General features: G+C 35.6%; 1 protein-coding gene across 1 annotated transcript; it reads left to right on the top strand.

The window, feature by feature from the left end:
* Nucleotides 1-898: 898 nt before the first annotated feature.
* LOC139966049 (uncharacterized) lies at nucleotides 899-18,497 on the top strand. The gene is made up of 8 exons (XM_071968693.1): nucleotides 899-1,054; nucleotides 5,919-5,995; nucleotides 8,009-8,151; nucleotides 8,714-8,874; nucleotides 12,864-13,738; nucleotides 13,981-14,115; nucleotides 15,483-15,663; nucleotides 16,466-18,497. The coding sequence occupies exons 2-8, from the start codon at nucleotides 5,945-5,947 to the stop codon at nucleotides 16,594-16,596; spliced, it is 1,677 nt and encodes a 558-aa protein (XP_071824794.1). The 5' UTR covers nucleotides 899-1,054; nucleotides 5,919-5,944; the 3' UTR covers nucleotides 16,597-18,497.
* The last annotated feature ends 1,681 nt before the right edge of the window (nucleotides 18,498-20,178 follow it).

Here is a 20,178-nt window from a genome sequence, read left to right as displayed (position 1 = left end):
AAATAATAATTTAATCTGACGTTGCGAAAAAATGTGTTCTCTGTACCATATTGAAGGACTGTAATAAGTTCATGGATAGCGCCACTAACTTATATGGCCATATATGCAGCCCATGACTTTCGTCCAATCATCTTTCATTATATAATAATAATATTACAGGGCTTTCAATCTTACTTAGCAAGGGATGGTCATACACTTATGAAATATGAAAATTAGGGCTTAAATTCATTTTGAATGTGGCAGGTTGTCACGTAGCCAGATATAATTCACGCATGCCGTATGTTACAGCCCGGGGTAACTTCGTATTCCCACGTGTTTTGCTGCCAACTGAAGAACCGGAAGTTGCTTAAACAACGGTCCCGTAAGTTATAGTATACTTGTTGTCATTACGCTTACTTCAAAATCCAATTAATTTAATACTGTATTTCTTGTACACAGTAATAACAACTTAATACTATATAATGACAAATAAAAAGTTTGAAGAAAACACGAGTTATTTGTAATTACATTGCATATCAGTGTCTTTAGCGACGAATTAGTCTATTATCTGACGTTGCGACAAAAAAAATGTGTACTCTGTGCCCTGTTGAATGACTCTGTTATTAGTTCACGGATAGCGCCACTAACTTATATGGCCGTCTGTGCAGCCTATGACTTTCGTCCAATCATCTTTCATTATTTCTAGTCGTCTGCTCATAATATTACAGAGGTTTCAATCGCACTTAGCTAGGGATGGCAATACATATCGCTTTAGTTTTTCTTAAATATGAAATTTTAGGGCTTAGATTCCTTTTGAATGTGGTAGGTATTATTCTTAACGTTTCTCAAATAGTCGGCTTGATGAATAATAATTATGGAGTTTATCGTACGCATGCGCGTTAACTATCGTACCAGAACGACACCAGAACGCAATATATGTCACTATAACTTTCAATTACATTGAGTAACTGAGGTGAGAGTACTAGTGATTGGCTGAGCTGAGAGATTGAGAGAATTGGATTCCGAATTCTAAAAACCGTCTGCTATCTCTGGCCACCTAAAGGCCTATATTCAGGTGCTTATTTTCTGTTACTTTGTAGAACAACAACACTATGGAATAGTTAGAGAAAGACGAGGAGACAATAACAAATTGTCCACAATTTTGCTAACAGTAATTCAAACGAACGTCTGTAAGTTAGGCCTAGACCTACGTTAAAAAATGTAGCACTAAGCTACAATAGGCTAGCCCTAGCCGTGGTAAAGTTATGTCCCTAACGTTAGCCTAACTTAGGCTAACTAATATAATGAATGGCCTGGAATGAATATGGTTCTGATTTTCGACAGAAAGTTTATAATTTTGTTGCTAGTAAAACTAAACATAGAATTTAGAAAACATTCGTATGATATGGATAGGCTGGGTAACAAAAATTTGCAATATCAATATGTAGGCCTAATATCAATAGTTGCAATATCATTATTAATATACAGCACTCAGATTCTGAATGGTGCAAACAAGTTCATTAATAAGGCCTAGGGCCTACCGCCATTAATTTAGAAAAAGGCCTAGGCTAGGCCTACTTCATCATGAGATTTAAAATTGCCAATGAATAGCAAATTAGGTTTTTCCTGGCCATGAAAGTAATGTTTGTCCCAGGAACTGATTTTTTTTTTCTGTTAGAACAGGAGGGATACTCATAATGGTATTGGTGGGGAAGTTTTACTGTATGTTACTAGGGATGATATTCTAAGTATTCAGAAGTCTCAGTTACAAGGTTGTTTTGTCAATTCTGTCTGGTAGGAGTTGTCCACTGACAACTCCAAGAGGTTCAGTAGTGTTATTACTATTGGTGTCATTCTCCTCGATAACATGGTTTGCTGTTTGAATCAATTAGAAAGGCTGCTAAAGCCAGTTATGTTGTAATAATGGGCGACTTTAAATTTCCTAACATTAATTGGATTGATGGTTCCAGTGGTAGGAAGGGTAATAAATTTCTAGGTGTTGTGCAAGATTGATTTTTTTTATCAGCATGTTACTTGCCCTATTACTAGGGGGATAACATCCTGGATCTTGTCTTGAGTTCTGATCCAAGTAATGTTGTTGATTTGACGGGGAAAACTAGTGATCATGGTATGCCAACCTTGATGTTGTTGGCAAGGTCGTAAATTCAGTTAGCAAGGAAAGGGTCCCTGATTTGTGGAGATCAGATACAGAGGCAATTGAAACTTTACTAAAGGATTAAGATTGGATTAATTTGTTTAGAAACATGAGTGTTTCTCAGTCTTGGATCTGTTTAGCTGATAAGTTAAAGGTCATCGTGGAAAATCATGTTCCCGGGAAGAATTGTCGTCATAAAAGCAGTATGCCTCCCTGGATGAATGAGAAAGTTAGATGTGCAATTAGGCAAAAACATAGAATGTGGAAGTTGTCTAGGATGACTAATTTTCAATCTCTTTTTGTCAAGTTCAAGATTCATCAGCTGAAGCAAAATTGAATTACAAAAATAACATTGCCTCAAATTATAAGGATAAACCAAAGGCCTTCTTTTCTTATGTCAGGGCAAAGGAGAAAGTTAAAGATGCAGTTGTTTCTCTTTAGGGCACCACAAGCAGATTACATAGTGATAGTCAGGATCTTGCACTTTTACAAGGGAAGATATGAGCACTGAGTAGTATACTGAGTATGAGTAGTATTCCAGATTTTCAGAGGGAAAGTGATGGTCCTAAACAAGATAGGTCATATTTTTGGATGAGGTCTTAAAGGAGCTGCTTTGTCTTAATGTTTCTAAAGCTTGTGGGCCTGATGCAGTCCATCTGTATGTGGGCCATTCTCTGAAAAATGAAACTGGCATGGAAAAACTAAAGTGTTCATCAGGACCAAATGCTATACTTTTTGTTTTAGAGGGATTCCTCAAGTTTTCTGTTTCATATTTTTTTCATTAAAATTACAACCATAACATACTAATTTGCATAAATTTGCATTATTGTAAGTTTTAGCCAAAATTTGTAGTTTTTAACTGTATATTTGTTTTTTCTACATGAGTATCTAGAAATAATATTTCAGTGCTCAACTATCACATGGAGGCAGTTATACATGGGTTCATTTATTTCATTCCTAAAGCAGAGGTTCCTGATCTTCAATTCTTCGTTAATAATGGGTGCTAATTAGCATAAATTTGATGTCACACACGTGACCAAAATAACGCAAAAGTTTTCGTAAAGAGTAACTGATGTGCCTTACGATGTCCACACTTGATATGCAACCGTTCTTGGTACAGACTGTTAGCTCTGCAAAATATCCAGCCAAATAATTATTCCTATGATTAATTAATAGCCTCTAATTAGTCGTCACACACGTGACCATCGTGTGACATTTATCAATGGAAATGCAGAATGTCACACACGTGACCAAACAATGTCACACACGTGACCCTCCAAATCATGGCAGTAAAACTATTTTAAAGTAATTCCTATGGAATATCAACATCAGTGCTGTTCTTTGGTCATTACTAGAGTCACATTTCCACTGCAAAATTGCATACTATGGACTGAAAATTCAGAATGTCACACACGTGACCCAACAATGTCACACACGTGACCGGATTTTTTTAGCTTATGTAGTATTATGCTAATTTTAAGAAGTGAAATATTGAGGTGAAATATCTTGTTAGAATGGAAACACATTAAGGTAGAAACATGAGAAATTAGGGTTATCCAGCCCTGTTAGAAATTGAGGAATTTGCCAATGTTTTTTGGGGTAATAAAGCCAGTTTCATTTCACGTCACACACGTGACCGACCTTTATATGACCTCTGCCAGCACATGAATGTTCTGAATTTGGCTAAGCTATATGGTTTTGTAAAAGAGTCCCCTGGTGCATGTACTTAAGTACTACAATCAACCAAACTTTCTTTACCTAAAAGTAGTTACTTAGTGGTTAAGTGCAAATCTCCCCATTTTTCCGTCACACACGTGACCGAGAATGGCCCATTTGTTGAAGACTTTAGCACACCAATTTTTGCGTTCCAATCTCATTGGTTGTATTAAATTTATGAATGAAGATTGTGTTCCTCAGGACTGGAGATGTGCTAATATTACCCCAATTTTACCCCAATTTTCAAGAAGGGTGATAAGTCTAAGCCCTGTTTTTACAGGCCTGTTAGTCTCACTAGTGTTGTTTGTAAGGTCATGGAGTCTATGGTGAGTCACTTCAGTAGTCAGTCGTGATCAGAGAGTCTCAATATGGCTTTGTCAAAAAAGGTTTTTCTCACTAATATTCTTGGGTTTATGGAAGATGTAACAAGTTCACTAAATAGGCAGAAGTCTGAAGATGTTGTGTTCCTGGATATCAGAAGGCCTTTGATGAAGTTCCTCACCAGTGTCTTCTACTTAAGCTTAAGAGTATGGGTGTCAACATTGGGAATTAACTGTCTTGGATCAAGAATTGGCTTGGTAATAGGAAACAGATTGTGGTTATTAAAGGCTCAGCTTCTCCTTGGCAGGATGTTACTAGTGGGGTTCCACAAGGGTCTGTTTTGGGTCCCTTGTTGTTTGTTGCCTATAAAAATGACATTGACAGATATATTTTGTGTACAGCCAAGAAGTTTGCTGATGACACCAAATTGTATTTTGAGGTCTCTTCCAAAGCGATTCTCATAAAATTCAAATGGATTTTGGATAAAAATTAAGAATAAAAATGAAAATTACAAAAATTTTAACTAATAATTGGGAAAAAATGAGGTCAAACTCTGTCCCTCATGTTTTGATACACGAAAGATCAGTTTCAGATGGTAAAATTGCTGTGATATAGCCTATGTGAAAGTCTCCACCAAAGTATCAATAATTATATCCTTAACACCTACCACTTACATTAAAGAAAAAGAAAAAAATGGGGGGAAGGGGCACTTTTGAGAAAATCTTGCATAGGACGAAATTTAGGTTTCAAGCAACAGTTTCATGTGTCATGTTAGCATTGGATTGCCAGGTTACCACCCCAGACTTTTCTGAAATAGTTCAATTGTACACATAATGTAGGTACATAAAAAATTAGTTTTGTATTTACCAAAGTTGTCCAGATGTTACAGTCCTATAGAACCTGTTGCAGATATCTCACTGAAATGTTGTCATTGGGATTCTTCCCAATTTTGGACACTACTAACTTTTCACTGCAATAAATTGCAAAGCTCAAAACTATTTTGTTGAATTATTCTGTGGCAAGCATTCAGAATTTAATATCAAACCAGCAATCACTATCTCAGTTTTAGAGCTAAATTCACCCAAGAATCAAATTGTTAATTTAAGAAATAATTTTTTTGTCAAATTTTGAGCAACTTGGTCAATACAGTATCTCAAACCAACAAGTGAGTATTCTCTGGCCATAGAGCTATTACCAAAATCAACGATGGTTAAATGAATTCACAAATGATGGCACCACTAGACTTCAAAGTTGGTTCCATATAATTTTGTAGGAAAATGGACCCTACATCAGCAGGTTAAAACATTGGCCCTATGGGCAGAACTAGGATAAGAAAACTTTGACCAAAGTTCCTGGCCTGTTTCTTTTCATTTCATTTTCATTTTTTTCATTTCATTTATTTGTTTCCACTTCATTCATTTGTTTCCACATTCAAAAATATATAACACAATAATAGAAGAAAATGTATGTGACAAGTGGAGGAGGTCTGAGAAAGCCGAGGCTCTTACGAGGCAGACCCCCCGTACAAAGACAAGAAAATTTTGCATGCACACTTAAGACGTAACTATTTCTCAGACCTTAAACTATACTGTCTTAGTTCCATAGTGTCCCTTTTGTACATAACAATGTGCTTGAAGTTGAAGAGATGAAAAATAACCATAAACTAGTAGTTTCCTTTTTGTGGATATGATTTTGATTTCATTACGATAGAATCACATTGTCAATTGATGCTTTTGTTATCTTGCAGCTCATTCATACTGAAGTGGTATTTGAATGATGGACAGTACAAATGTATTCTGGAATTGTCCCCACAATCTCACTGTGGTAAGTAAACTGCACTTGAATCCTTTTGATAGTTGCATTTAGCCCTTCAAATGTAGAACTTTCAGCACTTTTAATCAATTGCAGCAACAAAACAAAACTTTAATAAAATGTCAGGAACCCTTGAACATTGTAACTTCCACAATCAAGTTGAGAGGCATAACAGTTTATTCACTTGGTAAAGCATTATGAACATTTTTGAGACAGGTTTAATAATTTTCAGTATTATTTATTCCTAACAAGCAAACACATATGCTGAAAGTTGCACAAGGTAATGTTTCACAGGGAGCATCATCTGTATGTGTATTAAAAGTAACATCCACATTGATGGAATACTTTCCAAAAGAAAAAAAGTACTTGTAAATACATTGTAATGTTCACCTTGCTTTAATATGCCAAAAATTATGCACAGACTTTATAAAATCTAAAACTTGGCATTTTAATTGTGTGAAGCTGAAAACAATTATTCTTATAAAAAGCCTGACATTTATATTAGTAAAAAACAACTGCAAGATAATACACTGAGGTTTCCCTGTTTTCAACCTAGCTAGGGAATCGGTTTTTCTTGTTGAGTGAGGTACTTGGGGAAAAAGATTTTTTTGTGTGTAAATACACACAGTCTTAAACAACAAGTCTTGAATAATATGCAATCCCTCCCCGCCCTTCTTTGAGTGAAAACGATTGTACCAATGATATTTCACACAAGGAAGTTTAATTTCAATTTCAAATTTTGGGGCATGTTGTAGTTCGACCTTTTTTAAAAATTACCAATTTATTGTATGCTTGGAACACTATGAAATTGGCCGATTTATCACACTTTGAAATTCTGCAATTTGTCGCCACCGTGGCATTTTGACATTTTCTTGATTTTGAGGTCTCATTTCTCAGCAACTAAAATCCTACCACATTTTATTGGTTTGATGATAATCATAACATTTGCATTCATAATGGCGTGTGTGTGTGTTTGTGACGCCCAGCTTGTAAACATGATATCTCAAGAATGGAAGGTTGGACCAACGTCATATCTGGTGTGTAGCAGTACCACATTGAGTACAAGAAGTCTATTGTTTTTGGTGGAGGTCAGAGGTCATTTGGGGTCACCAGGGGTCAAAATGGGGAAAACCTTGTAAACTCGATATCTCAAGATGGGAAGCATGGGCAGACTTCATATTTAGTATGTAGAAGTACCACATTGTGTTAAAGAAGGCTATTGTTTTTGGTGGAGGGCAAAGATCATTTGGGGTCATCAGAGGTCAAATCGTGAAACCCTTGCAAACATGTACATGTACATAAGAAAACTGGTCATGTTACATCATGGAAACCACAATGCATTTTTGCATTCTGGTTATAGATGCCTATAGAGTCTATTTAAAAAAGGAATATAAAAATTAGGCTATAAAACATTGTCTTGTGGAGTAAGGTCAACTGAAAAGTGTCAAAATATTTGATTTTGGTATTTTTCACTAAAAAATTTGCTATTTGTAGTGATAAATTACTCCTAAACCATTGCTTCAGGGTACTTGATTCTTTCAGAGGTTATTGTCTAGTACAAAAAATAATGATTACAATGCTTTCCTACAATATATTTGCAAGTTGTGCAGTTCTAAAGTTGCTATTTCATGCTGCGATTCAGCATGAGGAAGGGGTTTTGATGCGATAAAGTGTGATAAAACGGCCAATTTTGAAGCAATGCAACTGAAATTTTCAGAATATGCATATTTCATGGTGTTCCAAGCATGCAATATATTTGGGTATTTTGAAAAGATGTAGAACTACAACATACTCCAAAATTTGGTGATTTGATATGGAATGACCCAAATATCAAACTATATGTATATTTTTGGGGGGAGGGGGTGGGGGGAGGTAGGGTGTTGATGGGGCTGATGGGTTTTTTAAACATCACACATCATTTGGAAAATACAAATAAACTGCTATGGTGAGATCCTTGATTTTTTAATTTCCTGATGAATGATGCATTAGCTAACTTATGGTAATATCAATAAATTTTCTTTGAAGGGATATAGCGAAGATCAACCTGATGATGTCCTTGATCAATCATCTACCCTAGATGATCTGGTGTCAGATATCTTAAATGACAGTGCAGAATCAAGCTCTTCAATTCCTACCACAACAGTGCAAGGTCACCTAGCATCCAACAAGTGAGATATCTATATTCAGCGCTCATTTTTAAGAAAATGTTAAGGTTGACCTTTGTGCAACCTTGCCTTCATATTTGGTTGTCCAAAGGATTTTAAGTTGTCCAAATGAAAGCACCAAAAACTAACAAGAAATGTCAAAGGTTGATGTAACAATTTTTCATTTATTTATTCACTTGAAATCAATTTTGGTATATTCAGTTGGTATAATGATTTAGGCCTTATTATAGCTGATTAAAGAGGTTGTTCTTTAGTTCCATATGGAGATTGGTTATAATTAAGGAATTTTCCAATTTTTGTTTGAAGTGTTGAACACTTACGGCATATACAGAATAAGCTAGTCGTCCGTCGGACAACCTTAGCACGGTTTTAGGTTGTTCGACGTGATTTTAGGTCGTCTCGGGGAATCGGCCGACCGTTAAATTGGAGCCCTGATTTTCTTTGAATACTATCCAGACAAATCAATAATCACTGCATCCACTTATAGTTCAAAGGGAGGGATATTTCTGAGCAGTGGGTTCCATTTGATATGTAACTTCTTAAATTCTACTCTTTTACACCAAAGTTTCCAGAACATTTCACCAAATTTGCCATTACCAACAACTCACAATTTCTGCTCCAGTGGTGTGGAAAGAAATGATTTTCCCAGGAACAACTTGCAGGATGGTTGGATGAAATATCCAATGGTTGGATCACAAAAACCAGCACTGTGTTCCTTCAACAAGGGTAACTATAAACTTATGGAAGTTGATACTAAGATTAATACTAACATATTACTTTATAGATATTGTTAACTTGTACTGAATCTTACAGGTGTCTGATCATCCAAGAAGACAACTTTTTCAGTTGGACCAAATTTTCTTTTAAGATCTTCATGAGAGAGGGTGTTCTGTTCAAAGGACATGTAGTGTTGATTAAACACCTGTTGTATGTATAACATACTGTAATGTGAAAGGGGTCGGAACTGGCTGGGGTTGAGCCAACTGGTTATAGAGGGGCGAAAAGGAAAAGATTGTTCAACTTTGAATAATTTGCATTGGGTAACTGTTAATGGTAACTTACGACAGAGGTTCATAAAAGTTGTGAGCAAGTACTAGGCCTTTTAGGGTGTGTCTTTGAGATCTATAAGTAATATTTTCTACAAAATTTAAGGGGCCCCATTAAGTCAGTTAAAAGTGCAGTATATTTATTCTTGCATTTTCTCTAAGGCACTTGTTTTACTTTACGTTGATTTCACATTAGCATTCACAGCATATGTATAACGTACAACATTTTCACATACACTATATATATGGTAGTTTTATAAATACAGTAGTGTGCATTGCAGATGTCTAGGCCAGCATATATGGTAACTAGTCTATGGCAAAATTTCCCGCTTCTGAATTTGAGAGTAGTTTTGTTGTATATTAGTTACAAGTTTCATGAACATTATAGACCTATTACTACAGGCTTTTGTTGTGCACTAGCCAAGGTGTTGTTAGGGGCCATTATAAGTAAGTTTTGTGGGTTCCTGTAGAGGTATTATAAAGTGCATGTTTTCATGGAGGACTGCAGAGATGCAAGTTTTTCTGAGTGGACGCAAACATTATTAAGACCTTGTGTTGTAACAATACTGTAATGCGTGAAAGTTGTTTAAATTTATCAAAATAACAGAACTCAAGAGAAGGCTTGTATTGTTGTAATGGTAATCAGTGTTCTCCGCAGGTCATTTTTTTGTCCGGGTGGTAATCGCCGTCCTGGGGGTAATCACCGTCCTGGGGGTAATCGCCGTCCTGGGGGAGGGGTTTAAGGGGAGGGGGTGTCCCCCTCCCCTTTGGAAAATTTTTGCCCTCCAAAGGTGGGCTAGACGCCAAATGGTGCAACATTTGGTGCTATATTTGCCTTGCATGTATCTCCAGGAATTGCTGTTTTTTAGGCAGTGTTTTAAATTTTCTCTTACGTTTGCCAAATGAAAAAAAATAAGAACACTTCAAAATTGTTGCTGAAATATGAGTAGTAATGAATAGGCCCTAAGTCCAATGAAAAATTATTCTACACTGTGCAAGGCTAACCCAACACAGCCTGTGCTTGACTGGGATAACTGCCAAGTTCAGGCATATCAACCAATTATCAGTCCTTATTACACAGATGCACACAATGAATGAAAGAATGATAAATAGATGATCAAATAACAAATTAGTCTTTATTTATTTCAACACCAACAGGATAACAATTGCAGTGAGACTTGTCTCAGCATGTAGCATGTTATGCAGGTAGCCTAGCTATTGACGGTCACCACATCCTCCTCCTCATCATCTGCTATCTCCTCTGGGGCATTCAGAAGCAAAACATGTTGTTTCGATCAAATTCGTTACTCTTTAAGAATGTTGCGGCGTGCGCTACTAGGCTATTTGTCACTGATTTGACAGAAGTTTCGTACCTCGCGGAGTCGGTGTTTATTTACGATATGTCATGTGTGTAGGTATTGGAGATGTTACAGGCATACGGGGGTGATGGGCAAATCGATCGCGGCCGCGGCTGAAACAAAACGTGTATTTTCGATCAAATTCGTCACTCTTAAAGAATATGAGTGACTTTTAGAAAATGTTTGACAAGATGCCAGTAAGGGGTGGGCGATATTTGCTTTTTAACGTCACGATAAATAGTTCAAAACTTATCGTGATATTTCGATAATTACGATAATTTTTCCTTGTTGTTTTTAGTGTGTTCGCGAACACACTAAAAACGACTGCCGATTTCCCACCGGTGTTTTTGCGCAGGGAAAACACCAACCCCTGTTGCGTGCGAGCATAATGGCGTGTGGGGTCCATGGGCCCGCCTTAGGACCCCGGTGGGGTCAAGGGGTGGAACCCCTTGTGTGGGGTCCAGGGGGCGAAGGCCCCGGAAAATTTTAGTATTTTCGCCTGTCTGGCGATAAAAAAATCGCAGTTGAGGATTCAAAATACTGACAACTTTTTTAATTTAAATTGTCACGAAACTGATGAAAATTTTAAAATGACAAGTTAGAGTAGCTATATTATGTGATAAAATGAAAAGAGATTTGTTTTACAAAATGAAAAGATAAAATGAAAAGAGATCTGTTTTACAATCTCTAAAAAGTTTAACTTACAAAATTGTCGATATTATGAAACAAACTACGTTCGGCAAAGCCCCGTTTCTAGACTGCCTAACCGCGTGCACTCAGTTTACAACTGCAGTGTTTACCCCTACTTAAATATCACGGTAGGCTACATGTGCTTCGAAGTTTCCCAGGTACCTTGCCAAACAACCCCCTGTCTAACACCTGTTTGTTAACATTTTTGGCACGTTTCCAAAAAACTTTTCATGGAGTAAACTATTTTGGCTCCACTCTAGAATTAATTAGGTCAGTCAGTAAAGGATCGATGAAGATATGTGAAATATTATCTTAGACGTTCAAGAAAAGTAGGTAAATATCCCCGTAACATTAAGGTAAGTAAAACACACCTCAAGCCAACCGACTCCGCATGAACAAAACAATCTATTCCCCATAATACACGAGGCACAGTCTATACCACACAGACAGCACGATATCAAGGCCCCAATAGCTACAGTATGGCCATCTTTATGATAATAAACCTTGTAATACCATGTCTTAGGCCACTTGGCATGATCAACTTAATTCAAAATATTGTTTCCATGTCCTTGTAGAAAACGTCAACTTCGCAAAATACAATTAGTTGTGTTTTTATTGTTACGTGAGATCCGTAACCGACGAAGTGGTTAGGTTATTTACTGTACACTTAACTATGGTAGGATATTCATGTTTACTTTTTTGGGGGGAATTTATAGAAAATGCTTTCTTTTCCCCCCGCTTAACTCCAGATGTGGTCTTATGGTTTATTCATAAATGGGTGTACTAGAGCCTTGTTTACATGACATTAGTTGCATTTAGCACGATATGCCAGTTTCGCGTGAATTTTTCGAAAGTATTTGGCTCTATATTTCGTAAAATTTGGAAGGTGTACCAACTTACTGTTCGTACACAATTGGTAATTTCTCTACTGATTTTCCGAGTTTTTTTCTCTATACAGTCAATGTTGTAAAGGACGGGGTTTTTACGAAGTTCAAAAGGCAGAAAATGAAGTTGATAAAGTTTATATCTTTTCAACTTTCTTAACCATGGAATGCTAAAATAACATTTACACATAAAACGGAGAAAGGATAATCGCATTTTTTCCCACATTTATTTCAAATTTCTTTCACAAGAAATTATCGTCATTTGTTCAATCATCAAAAAATATCGTCTTGAAAAAAAATTATCGCGATAATAATAATTTTCGATATATCGCCCAAACCTGTATAATTTTTTTTTTTGTCCGGGCGGCCGAGTTTTTCGTCCGGGCGGTAGCTTTATGTCCGGGCGCTAGCCAGCCTTTTCAAGTTTTGTCCGGGCGGCGCGCCCGGACAAAACCGGAAGTGGAGAACACTGAAGTAAACCTTTGAAAGCAAGTAACTTAGCACTGGACATAAATATACTGGCACCAGAAATTGTGCTGTAGTTTTTGTCATAAAAGAGATGTTCAAAACATGTAATCCTCAATGAGCTTTGATGTTTGATGAATGGTACTTGACTAGAAACTTGAACAGATAATGTTGCTCATAAAATTCATTGTTGACATGGATCATGATGTCAGCTATAATCATGTTTCTCTAGAGTGACCAGAAGTAATTAGTTTAATTTCCTTGTTTCACAGGCACACCAAGTCCAAGGGTGATCTGTAGCGATGTGAAAACTAGTACTACACCTTCACCTGAATGTTCATCATATGCTGACGTTACCAGAGGATCTGCTGCATTGTCAACAGCTGCAAACACTATCCAAACATCCACCCCACAAGCCTTTAGTGACAAACCTAAAATGTTGTTTGAGAATTTTGTTGAGCTTGGGAAATTTGGTAATTTTCACTCCCAAGGTATCCCTGATAATATGACAGATATGAGCAATGTAAGAAATGGATTCCATAGTGGCAACCAATACCCTTTGAAGGATCAGATGTATCCCAATGTCAAAACCTTCACACCACCAAAAACTGATTATGAATTTGTCAAAGGGTTTGGTGATGTTGCACTAAATCCACACTTGCTGCAAGCGAACAATAGCTTTCACAAAGCTGGTTCAAATCACTTCCAACCATATACCAATAGACCTAACCTCAATGACATTAGCAAATTGCAAACAAGGTACCAGTCAGAGCTTAGTCAGTTGTATGGAACAAACTTGTCAGGTATCAATGGCAATCCTCGTGGACCTGTCCCCTCAGATAGTCCATACAATAATATAAACCATTTAACAAATCATGTTGGGTATACTGGTGCTACAAATAATCCATGGTATAAACAAAATGAAATTCATTCCATTAATGCCCTCCTATACCAGGCATCAGGTATCACTGGACTACCACCTGTCCCCCCTAAAAGACTTCCCAATGCACTTCCATCTGCAAAGATTCATGATGGGGTTATCACATCAGAGGTAGAAATGTGTAAGGAACAAGTTGGGATAACTCTTCAAGGGAGTCTCAATGGCTGTTACAATGAACTGCAAAACTTGGAAGGAGAACGCAAAAAGGTGAATTTTTTAATTGTTTTATTTTTCATTTGTAGTTCATTGTTACAAACGTTGTTTGTGCTTTGTATAATTTTGATATCACTTTATAATTTAATATTTGTTGTCAATCATATTTACCATCTTCCTGAATTTACATTAAGTACATATTCTGGGGTCAGTTGGCAATTGATAGTTCTATTTCTTTGGAAAGATTTAATGACACTACTTGGAGCTGATCACAGCTGGGTCTGTTTTGTTTTCAGTACGAGACAGACTTGAGTCAGCAGTTCATGGGAAAGAGAATCACCAGTTCGAATGGCATTGCTGTTACTTCTTTGCCTGCAGATCCAACCCCTGTGGATCAACTTATCTGTGACATGTACAAGGAGTATAACAGGGTAAAAACAATTGCTAGCAACGTTAACTTTTCTACATGCAGTATTTCCCATGGAAGCATTTAACTTCAGCATTTATTTCTTGTAAAGCTTATATAGTGTTGCCATTTTCAATTTTTTTGTAGCTTAACCAGTTCTTTAAAGGCCTTGTTTCTTTTCATTGCCGTATAATTATAAGCTCCATTGCAGCTTAATTCTCACTTGGCATATTCACTGTTCACTTCAGTAACTAGTACATTGTATGGTAGAAACGTTACAAAATGTATTCTTTGGTCAAAACTAAGGTGGATGTAATACACCTTACACCTAATCACTTCATGCTAACAATAATTTCATTCCATTCTCATGTGTAAATTAGGCTATGACATGTATCTTTTGCTTAAGTGTTGCTGTCTCTTTTGCAAGGGCAGAACTTTCTTGGAAACAATTTACGACACCAATGTTACAAACCAACAGTGATATTCTAGTGACTGAAGTTGATTGCCTTAGAATAAAAATGATGGAATTCAACCAAAATGCTTTTTCCCCCTAAATTTTTAACCATGGAGTTGTTTAGAGAGGAGATACAATGCCTGTAAACCCTTTAAAGTAGATGTGGTTTTGCTCATGTAAAAACAAACACCTACGATCATAAAATTGTCTGAGCGATTAGCAGGAGATTATGCCTGAGGTCTTACAAAATGCATAATAATTATTGGCCAGGTAGCCCTGATATCTGCATTTGTGAAAGTTAAGCAGAAATCATAGGTATAGAAAGAGCAGATGAAAAATTGAAATCAATGAATAGGGAATATTAATAAAGTTCTTCGGTGTTGGGTTTTTTTTTTATTGCCAATATATGGTGTTTCTAGCATAGTATCTTCTCCCTAACAACTTCCTGATTTAACTCACTTATTCTCAGAGGAAAATAATATTGTATGAAGAGGTTTTGATGAAATTATAAATACATTCCAAATGTATTAAGTCTCAATGACAAATAAACGACAAAGCAAAACTTTTTGAAGAACTTTTTCTATTATGACATCACAGACCAGCTATTGTGATCCACTCCTGGAGAGTATATAAGGTTATGTCTTTCGAAATAGGTTGTATTCATTCAATCCTTGGCTTAGGGACGAGATATTGAGATAGTGTTTTCAGCTAACAGTGTCAACCATATCCTTGGATTAGGGACAATATTGAGATGGTGTTTTCAGCTTATAATGTGACTAAGTGTGACATTGTCTGCCACCAGAATATCCATTTAAAGGGTTGGATCCTAAACTTGAAATCAATATAGTAAGCTGGTTTGTATAACATTGCATTGTATTTTTCAACATTGGAAACATTTCAAGTGGACCTTATTCTCCAATGATTCCTTGAATTGACAGATTGTAACATTGACTAGTAAGATTGGTGGATTGACAAAGGAAGGCTTGAATGAAAACATTGAAAGGACATTGGACAGATGGAGTGATGCCATACAAAAAGTGGAAGGTCATAGAAGAGCAGAGTTATCACACAGCTTGAGAAAACTGTCACCAGAAAGTGTTAAACAGCTTTACAGTCCAGGTAAGGAATTTGCATCCATTACTTGATGGTGAATGTGCATCTATTGCATTGTGTTCTCTGAACCAATTTGAGTCCCAGAATTGTTTCATGAATACCTGTTTTTTTTTTTTTTTTTAATTACACAGTTGTTGTGATTAAAGAGTGAGTAAAGGTCAAGGGACTTCATGTCGATTCAGTATTACATACAGAATGCTGGTTGAGGTCATTAGAATATTCACTGTCTTCATGTAATAAATGAACCTATACACAATTTAGAAGTTGGGCAAACTTTATGTTTACTCCTGTATATAATCAATGAATGAAAACAGCTAAGCACTCTCAGGCATGTTTTTTTTGTGCATAGGGCTTTTCTGAACTCAGGCCTTGACATTAAGGCTACTTACAGGCTAAATGGCAGTGTGGTTTTCCATTTGCCAGTAGAAAATAGGGCATTGTCATTCTGCCAGTAAGAACAAATAGATATGTGGTAAGTTGATTGATAATTTTCAGTCTGTGTAATATCATGCTTTTCATCCCTAACATTAACTCTTTATTTCTGCTTATTGTATGCAAATATTATTAGGCTGCTCTAACCCTGCACAGTAGCTGATGTGTGCATAATTCAGGAAAATGGGAGTGAAAATTTTATTTTGGCCAGTAGATTGTCTCAGCACATGCATATTTTAGCAAGTGGCAAAGTTTGGGAAATTCTATGCCTGTGTTTATTGTCAACCTTTATTAATACTTACTTGGAATAAATGAATGGATTAATTCTGTTACACTTTGCTGTGTGCATAAAGAAATTTTTTGATTCTATCGACAGGAAATAATCTGATTGCAAAGCTTGCATTTCTCTTTGAGGTCACCCGTCAAGTCAGAACTGCCTTGTGGCTGTCCACTGTGTATGCAATGCATGGCACTGATCGCATTGCAAGTAATATGCGTGTTGCTTAATTACAATGTAAACAACTGTTCTTGCCATTATGTTGAGCATACTATTCTTACATATTATTATAAAAGTTATTTCACATCAGCATTTATGTTGCCAGTTGTTGATCAGTTTAGTTACCAAGCATTTTAAGGTTACTTGTTTCTTCTTTTTATCAATTGTATAAGTAATTGACAAGGATGAGAGGTTGGTAGATGCATATAAGTCTTTCTATCATTGAATGTTTAAGATTAGTCCAATGATGTTGTGCTAGCCAACTTTAACAAAATCAGAAAACTCAGATTATTGACAATGATGCAAAATATAAAGGCCTAATAATCATCTACAGAAAGTATAATGGATGCAAGTCTAGGAACTCATTCACAACTTAAGAAGGGCATAGCTTATTTTTGCTTTTGGATATTAATAATTAAGCAAACAAATAATTAGAAAAAATGATTTATAACTAACTACATGATGGTATAATCACTGTTACAAACTTTCAGAAAAAATGAGTAATATGATATGATTCTTTGAAATATAATTTATGCATACACATTAGGCCACATTTTGATAAATTTTCTCTGATTTTAGGGTAATGGACTTGAAATACATTGCCCTTGTCCGTAATTAAAAGCTAAAAGGAATGTGTTTGACCATTTGACAATGGAAGTGTTTTGCTTGCACAATAATCCCAAACCATTTTCCAAAGGACTGCTGTCATGCAGCCATGTTTAATGTAATTAATTTGGAATAAAATTGATTCATGCTTTAACCATAATCAATTAGTTCACAAAGAATGCGAAATCAAGATATTTTTGTATTTTGTGCAAGCATCTATTGGACACATTTGAACAATTCATGTTAACAAATGACGAAGACTTGTTTTTAAAACACAAAATGTTGGGGATTGATGTTCCATACTTCGGTTTCTTCATATTAGATATAACAAATAATCAGGTTTGCAAGTTCCTTAACGAATTTCATAAATATATATTTGAGCACAGTTAATAATTTATTAGCAATCATTCTCATGTTTGTATAATCAAACATATTAATATGTTCATATTTATTGAATGCAAACAAAACAAATTATTGAGAAAATTGCTGCAGCAGGTAGGTATTGGGTACATTTTTTTCTTCAATTTTTTTTAAGATGCCCTTTTCTGTTCTTATTATGATATAGCATTGTGTAATTTAAGATATTACAAACAAAAGCAATGTGTAAATATCACCATAGATGAATAAGAAATTGTGCATATAACCATAATAACCCTTCAATATTATCCAATTTTTAGAAATTCTGCATTCGAATTTATATGACAGCTCAACTTTAAGATGCATGAGCCAATCATGGAACACTTGGAACATAGAGTAATGAATTTGATTGCCTCAATTAATGTATTTACCCGTTAAAAGCAATAATAATTATGCTTTAAAAAACTTATTGGTAGATATTAAATTATTAATTGGTTTATTGCCCAAAAGAGACCCTTTTTTGTTGAAAAGGAGTGGTTTGATAATTGTATTTATATGAAGATGACAAATTCTTGCAGACGGCTAGAATATGCCCATATTTACTCTTTGATGTCTTCTGGTTCTAACAGAGTTTGGATTACAGTTTCTATAGTTGTGTTCATTGTTACATTCGACACACATTTTCTTCTAGTTGTAGCATTTACTGCCATTGATTATACATGTTTCAAAAATTATTTTCATGAAGTTTTGTCTATTTCGATGTGAAATTAATCGACCAATTGGTTTTTGTGTTTTTTGTTTTATGTTAGAATTACATTAGTTACATCAAAGCATTGGATTGCATCTTAAGAATTGAGCCTTACATCATTTACATCCATGTATGTAACAGATATGGTTTTCATTGTCTTTTGCATGGTATTCAAATTGAAATAAATACTTTCAAACAAAAGGTCATATCGTGATTATCATCTTTTTCATTGTGAAATTAACACATCATATTAGTCCATCAAAGCATTGAACCCATATGGCCTATGATCAGGGAGCCATGATCGAACCTTACCTGCATGTATCAGATGTTTTATGGAGCATAGACGTCTTATAATATGGAAATGCTTTCAGCATTTTCCCCTTGTGACTATTGAGATTTGTGCCCTCATAATAAATTTGTAGTTGCTGCTAAAAGCAGGTAGGAATCCATAAATCATTGATCACTGTCCTTGAGGATTTCCTATCCATTTTGATTTTTTTTTTCTGAATTAACCACGTTTCTTGTAGGCTTGCGAGACGAATTAGATGAAAACATCGCGTTTTGCCCCCTATGATCGTTTTTCTATATTAGGTGTGGGAAGGTTTCTAGTTCGGTTCAAGGGTGTAACTTCACATGAAATGTAAATCAACACTGGGTTATCCATATATTGGCTCAAGTGTACAATAATGCGAGATTTTCATCATACAAAATATGACATCTTGTCCCACCAAGCATGTCAATCGAACTTAATATTAATTCGTATATCACCTCTAAAACACCAAGAAGTATGCTGTAGGGACTTTGTATGCCAGATATATGCCATTTGCTATAATAAAGGCGTTGTGGACAGACCGTCCACAGAGGGAAAAATAAAATCGGGAATACAACTTAGAACTATCTTGAAGAATTTTGATGTTGAAATTGTTTGTACCAGAGAGTAAACAGCGTATTTACAGCAGAATGCATGGAAGTAATCTTATTTAGTGTAGGCCTGTTCAATACAACAATTGATACTAACTGAAAATACATGATAGATTGACCAAAGAAGGCTTAATATTTAACATCATCAAAACTTTCGGCATCATCTACGGATATCGATAGCTCTCTGGCAAGGATATTTCTTTAGGGATGTTATCAGAAGAAAAGTGAGAGATAAAATAGTGGAACGTTGAGATAAAAAGTCAAGCTTTCAATATCAAAATTCATAATATCGAGAATTAATTACGAAATTAGAAACACAATAATCGGAAATTTCCGAAAATGAGTAGAAATTTTGTAATATAATAGTTGAAAATTGGAGAGAACTATGGAACGTTATACACTTAAACATTGCAAAAGAATAAGAGGAAAATTTTGAATTTTCGAAAAAAGTAGTCGCCGTTTTGAAAATAGGAGAAGTCCAAATATTGAAAGTAGAAAATTTTGTATAAAAATTCCATAATATCGAGCAACAAGTAGAATTTTGCGAGATGCTTTTGGTCCAGACTTTGAGAGTATAAAGGTTGAGATTTCCAATGTACAACCCCCTCCCCCTCCCATTATATAACGTTTGCATCTACTTGCTCCTAAAAGTATAATGAAATCGAGATTAAAAAGAAATGACCATGTGGCTGAAAGAAAAACGCCCTCTTTCTCGTCTGATTCATGACTACATCTCACTGTTTAAGGTTGTAAATTGTCGAATCAGAACATTTTGTGACTTGATTGACAGGATTAAAAGAAAGAATGAGGAATACTACTACATAGTGTGATCTAGTTTGTTGCGATCGTTATCTGTGAGACCACCTTGATCAATTGAATTGTCTGGATCCAGAGGCAGCCTATATACTGGCCCATAGGAATAAATGTTTTCATGTCTTTTGATCGTCGAAACAGGAAACTC

Source organism: Apostichopus japonicus, chromosome 4 (genome assembly GCF_037975245.1).
Source record: "Apostichopus japonicus isolate 1M-3 chromosome 4, ASM3797524v1, whole genome shotgun sequence".
NCBI classification, from domain to species: domain Eukaryota; kingdom Metazoa; phylum Echinodermata; class Holothuroidea; order Aspidochirotida; family Stichopodidae; genus Apostichopus; species Apostichopus japonicus.
Note: the sequence above shows the minus strand (reverse complement) of the source record. Positions and strands in the feature narration are given on the sequence as shown.